This window comes from Poecilia latipinna, unplaced genomic scaffold (assembly GCF_001443285.1).
Source record: "Poecilia latipinna isolate Pla-1442-1.1 unplaced genomic scaffold, P_latipinna-1.0 Scaffold2747, whole genome shotgun sequence".
NCBI lineage: Eukaryota > Metazoa > Chordata > Actinopteri > Cyprinodontiformes > Poeciliidae > Poecilia > Poecilia latipinna.
The window spans coordinates 1-6,135 of NW_015115363.1; the positions used below are offsets into that span (position 1 = coordinate 1).

Sequence of the window (6,135 nt, forward strand, 5' to 3'; positions counted from 1 at the left end):
ACAATGCAAGAGCTACCCAGCTTTTATTGCTTTGCAAAAAAATTCATCAGCACAGAAACTCCAAAGAACAATACAATTTTATTTATTTTTTATTTTTTTGTCATAGTACCCCCAAGAATTTAAAACTACTTTCACCCATGGATATGATCCGTATTATCTCTCTAAAAGTTACTTCACTTATAAACTTGATGATTTACCTGCATCAAGGCGATCCACATAACTAACTACCTGGAGCTGCAGACCTCATGTTATACGACGAGCCAGAAGAAAGCTTTCATCTGGCTCAGGTTGGCTCAGGTTAGTTTCAGGTTGGGTCAAGCATTTAGGATCAAAAGAAGCATTAAATTGCTGTCGCCTTGTTTCTGCCGGGTGAGTAGTATTTTAAGTAATTAGTCCATGATAGCGATGCTATCGCTAACAACGAACTAACCCATGTTATTTCTATGTTCTTGGATCTCCTGGTAAATAATTTATTTAGCTTCTGAAAACCCAAATTTATGCTGGAGTTGTACGTTAATGTTGAGTCGCTGTAGGACGCTCGATTCAGGTCCAATGTAGGTCAACGATTCGCTCCGATCTACAGAAACTCCATGTGGGGGTATAGTAACAGCTCACTGTGACTGTGTGGCTGGGTAGGTTATATTAAATTTATTTTTCTTTTTTTCTTTAGCATGAAAGTCCCACTGAATAAAGATTATATTTTCTGTCTGTGACTCGGCACTGAGCTAGCTGCTAACAACATTAGCACTCTGCTGGGGACAACCATGCCAGGGCATAAAAATAATATCTTACCTTATGTATGAATGCTTTTCTTTCTAAGTAACTGTCCAACAAAATATCAGAAAGTACAATTTAAACGATGCGATCGTTACCTGTTAGAAAGTGGGGCTGCAAACTCTGGCATTGTTAGTTTCTGCACCTCTTGTTTTTAGCTGTAGATTATTGATCCACTTTTCTCCTCTTTTTTGTTAAATTTTTTAAGATTAACACCCTTATGACCAACTACCTTCGAAAAACACAAAAATAATGTTTATCTTTCTTTATTAGAACATTTGGAACAACCGTACAGAACACAGACTTTAGGCATTTTGATGCTGGATCAACAGAAATAAATGGGCTGCATTTACCTCTGGGCCTCCATGTGCATTGGGTGAAGTCAGTGCTACGTCATCTGAAACCCACTAATACACTATATTGAAGAAATTATTTGCTCCCTTGCCCTCACTCTTATATGAGCTTACATGACATCCCATTCCTAATCCATAGGGTTCAATATGACGTTTGTCCACTCTTTGCAGCTAGAATAGCTTCAACTCTTCTCATTAAAACTTCAGAACTCATTTCCACCAGCTTTGTGTTTCAGTCCGCCACAGAAACATGACAAAATCACTCTTAAATTACATTATTTTCTATTTTTGTTTCATAGAATCGCTCATCACAAGCCAACAAATACTAAAGTCTAACATGAAGAAGAAATTCCAGCATGTGTTTGAAGGAATCACTAAATCAGGAAATCAAACCTTTCTAAATCAGATCTACACAGAGCTCTACATCACAGAGGGAGGATCTGGAGAGGTCAATAATGAACATGAGGTCAGACAGATTGAATCACTGTCCTGGAAACCAGACAGACCAGAAACAACAATTAGACATGGAGACATATTTAAATCTTCACCTGGAAGAGATGAACCAATCAGAACGGTGATGACTAAGGGAGTGGCTGGCATTGGGAAAACAGTCCTGACTCAGAAGTTCACTCTGGACTGGGCAGAAGACCAAACCAACCAGGACATCCAGTTCATGTTTCCATTCACGTTCAGAGAACTGAATCTGTTAAAAGAACAGTTCAGCTTAGTGGAGCTTGTTCACCACTTTTTTAGTGAAACTAAAGGAATCTCCAGGTTTGAAGAGTTAAAGGTTGTGTTCATCTTTGATGGCTTGGATGAGAGTCGACTTCCACTGGACTTCCACAACAATGAGATCCTGACAGATGTAACAAAGTCCACCTCAGTGGATGTTCTTCTGACAAACCTCATCAGAGGGAACCTGCTTCCCAAAGCTCACCTCTGGATAACCACAAGACCTGCAGCAGCCAATCGGATCCCTGCTGAGTTTGTTGCCATGATGACAGAGATCAGAGGATTCACTGACCCACAGAAAGACGAGTACTTCACTAAAAGGTTTAGATATAAGAAGCAGGCCAGAATGGTAATCTCCCACATAAAGAAATCCAGAAGCCTCCACATCATGTGCCACATCCCAATCTTCTGCTGGATCACTGCTACAGTTGTGGAAGACATGTTGAAAAAGAAAGATGGAGAAGATCTGCCAAAGACCCTGACTGAGATGTACATCCACTTCCTGGTGGTTCAGACCAAACTGAAGGTCATCAAGTACGATGGAGGAGCTGAGACAGATTCACACTGGAGTCCAGAGAGCCAGAAGATGATTGAGTCTCTGGGAAAACTGGCTTATGAGCAGCTGATGAAAAGAAACCTGATCTTCTATGAATCAGACCTGGCAGAGTGTGGCATCGATATCAGAGCAGCTTCAGTGTGTTCAGGAGTTTTCACACAGATCTTCAGAGAAGAGAGAGGGCTGTACCAGAACAAGGTGTTCTGCTTCGTCCACCTGAGTGTTCAGGAGTTTCTGGCTGCTCTTCATGTTCACCTGACCTTCATCAAATCTGGAGTCAATCTGCTGGCAAGAGGTGAAACAAAATCCAAGGACTTCGAAACAAGAAGCCATGGATCCTCAGAAACAGAGATGTACCAGAGTGCTGTGGACATGGCCCTGGAGAGTCCAGATGGACACCTGGACTTGTTTCTCCGCTTTCTACTTGGTCTTTCACTGGAGACTAATAATCGTTGGCTAGGAGGCCTTATGACACACAGAGAGAAAAGCTTAGCAACTAATAAGGTCACAACCCAGTACGTTAAGGACAAGATTAATGACCAAAAATGTGTTGAGAAAAGCATCAATCTGTTCCATTGTCTAAGTGAACTAAATGATCAGTCCTTGGTGGAGGAAATCCAACAATCTCTAAGTACAGGAAGTCTTTCAGCCCACCAGCTGTCTCCTGCTCAGTGGTCAGCTCTGCAGTTCATCCTACTTTCAACGGACAAAGGTCTGGAAATATTTGACCTGAAGAAATATTCTGCTTCAGAAGATGCTCTTCAGAGACTGCTGCCAATTGCTGAAGCCATGAACAAAGTTATGTAAGTAAATATTTAGTAAGTTTCATAAAAATAGAAAAATAATAAGTGAAAAGTAATATATAGTATTACTTTGATCCTTTCAGACTGAGTGGGTGTAACCTCTCAGAGAGAAGCTGTGAAGCTCTGTCCTCGTTGCTCAGCTCAACAACATCTAGTCTCAGAGATCTGGACCTGAGTAACAACGACCTGACAGATTCAGGAGTGAAGCTGCTGTGCAGTGGACTGATGAGTCCAGACTGTGAACTGGAGATTCTCAGGTAAGATACGTTTACATTCTTCCGTTGTTTATGTAACCCGCAATTAGTCAAAACTTTTATTTTTGCAGTCTCACTTCCTGTTTTGCCCCAAACTTGCCAACTTATTTAAAGCCCCGCCTCCAGCGCAGTTTGAACTACATCACCTGTTCCACTGTGATTGTGGCTGGCTGTTTGACATCTTCCTGGCAAATTCATCAAAATCTTTGCATCCATTGATTTGATCTATTGAACTGGCGTTTGTTACCTAGGCCATCCCCAAGATTGTCACAGCTGATTGCAGTTTAGTATGCCCCACTCTCTTCAAGAAGGTCGGGGTCTTCTCCCCCCTCCCCCCCCCTCCTCCCGATGGATCAGATCCTCTTCTGGGGGATGGTGAGCTAGGAAGAAGGACAAGAACTTTATAATCTTGGAATTGATTTATTTTGAGTTAATTTGTCTCTAATTATGCATTTGTAATTGTCTGTTGTTTTTTTCCCAAATCACTAATATATGCACCAAAACTAAAACCATTGCTTCGTGTCTTCATTCACACCTCAGGCTCCTTAAAAGAACCATCTTCTGATGCTGCTCTTGGAGCCACAGTTAGCTGCAAAGCCCATAACTGTTACATTTACATATTTAGCAAACTTATGAACATCTCTAAAACATTGAAGTATCAAGTGGGAAATTTGTAGAGCAGTGTTTCTCAATGCAGGTCTTCCATATTTTAGATGCATCTCCGCTCCAGAACACCTGATTCAAATCCCTGTCAAATGCAGAAATATTATTTAGGAAAACCTGATTCCAGTGGCCGGCATTGCTGACTAAAAAACTAATTGCATTAACCCTAATGCTGAAGCACTAAATACTACTATGTTGATACCCTCAAAGAATGACACAATACGTGCTACAACACAGGATGTCACTCTCAACTGAGTCAAAATTTTCATTACACACTTTTGTGTATGGTTGCACTTCAGGAAGTGATTCTTTGGAGCGAACCTTTCACTTATGGTTACAGTTTTATAGCTGCTGAGTATTGCTAACTCTGTTGCTGGTTTTCACTAATTTACCATGGTATGGGGCACGCAGGACATAAGTCAATTTTAAACTGTTTATTAGTGATGGGTAGATGAGGCGTCATGTATCGTTTCGACCCATAGCAAAACTGTATTGATTCTGTCGATACTGTGTCACTGAATACTGACACCTGCTGGACATTAAAAATTCCTACAGGCAACGTCGTTGACAGACTGATTTGAAGACCCAGTCTATACAATAAGATTTAAGTCTTTGTATTTTATTGTATATTATATATTGTATTATGTCATATATTCAGTTACATTTAAAATATAGTTGATATTCTTAGATACAGTCAATAAATAATGTGAACATGTGCCATAAAGTGAAAATTTAAGTGAATGTGTTTGGAATGAGAATGCTTGTGGACTGTTTTTTTTTTTTTTTTTTTTTCCCCCCACAAATTTTCATTAAAAAAAAAGTTTTTCCAACATTTTGAAATTTAGTCTGTTATGCTTTTTGGATACAACTTCTCCTGCTGTAGGAAAAAATGAAGTAAAAATGAAGTAAACAATACATTTATATGAAATAATTTATAAAAAGCAACGGAGTAATATTTAGAATGGCTGCATATCTGAGTTTATCTAGGTGTATCTGGGACTTCATTCTCATGCCTGGCCTCATAATGCCTCAGGATTGAAAAGGTGGATTTATTTAAATAAGACAATTCTGTCAAACATATGCGACACTTAATCTGCAGAACATAATATGAAAGTAAACTAAGAGTCAATTTCAGCTGGATTTGGATTCAGATAGATCAAGTAGAAACTGGAAAGAACCGGATGAAACAACAAAAATGAAAACACATTTATTTTCCAAAATAAGATCAAAATGGTCCCACACTGCGGAAACCTTTCGTTTGCCTTGAGGCTGCTCCATAGTTGACGCTGTACCGCAAAAGATCAAGAATTCATTTAGAAAATGCTTTTGACAGATTCGCTTCCTTATAAACACAGTTTGGCGCGTTAATGTCATTTCGAAACAGTCCCTGTATCGGTCATCTGACTTGCTGAAACCAATACGCGCACCGACACGGGTTTTGGCCTATGGGCTTGATGCATGCGCTGACGCATCGGTGTTGCCGGACCCATCACTACCGTTTATTGTAGAACTAAATAGATGAATTTGAAGTACAGAATGGATATTTAGTGCACCACATCATAGGTGGAGGAAATGGAACTGCTGCTTATTTTGAAGTATTCACCCACTTCAAAATAAGAGTCTGAATAACATCAATGAATATTACATGATATAAATATCTAACTACTTGCAAACCTCAAAACATTCAATAACCAAAACCTCAACACACCTGTTGAGTTAGTCATCTGTAACTCAAAAAAAAAAAACAAAAAAAAAACAGCTAATTAATTTTTGCTTTAGAATTTATCCAGAAAATTAATTTAGGTAAAGCTACGCATGTGAGAGTTAGCAAAGTTAGCAAAAGCGCTAAACAAAAGATTTCGGTAACACTTTATTTGAAGGGGGGTGAATAAGACTGTCATGACACTGTCATAAACATGATATAAATCATTACTGTTTAAACTTTACCTTTAATAACATAAAGTTACCTAACTTTTAAAGTGCAATCAGTAATTCTTTTA

General features: G+C 39.1%; 1 protein-coding gene across 1 annotated transcript in view; it reads left to right on the forward strand.

The window, feature by feature from the left end:
• Positions 1-1,369: 1,369 nt before the first annotated feature.
• The window catches only part of LOC106939007 (protein NLRC3-like), a 20,141-nt gene continuing 15,375 nt past the window's right edge, over positions 1,370-6,135 (forward strand). Inside the window, exons 1-2 of the mRNA XM_015021237.1 lie at positions 1,370-3,218; positions 3,302-3,475. Coding sequence (XP_014876723.1) covers positions 1,378-3,218; positions 3,302-3,475 — 2,015 coding nt within the window. The 5' untranslated portion in view covers positions 1,370-1,377. The remainder of the gene's footprint in view (positions 3,219-3,301; positions 3,476-6,135) is intronic.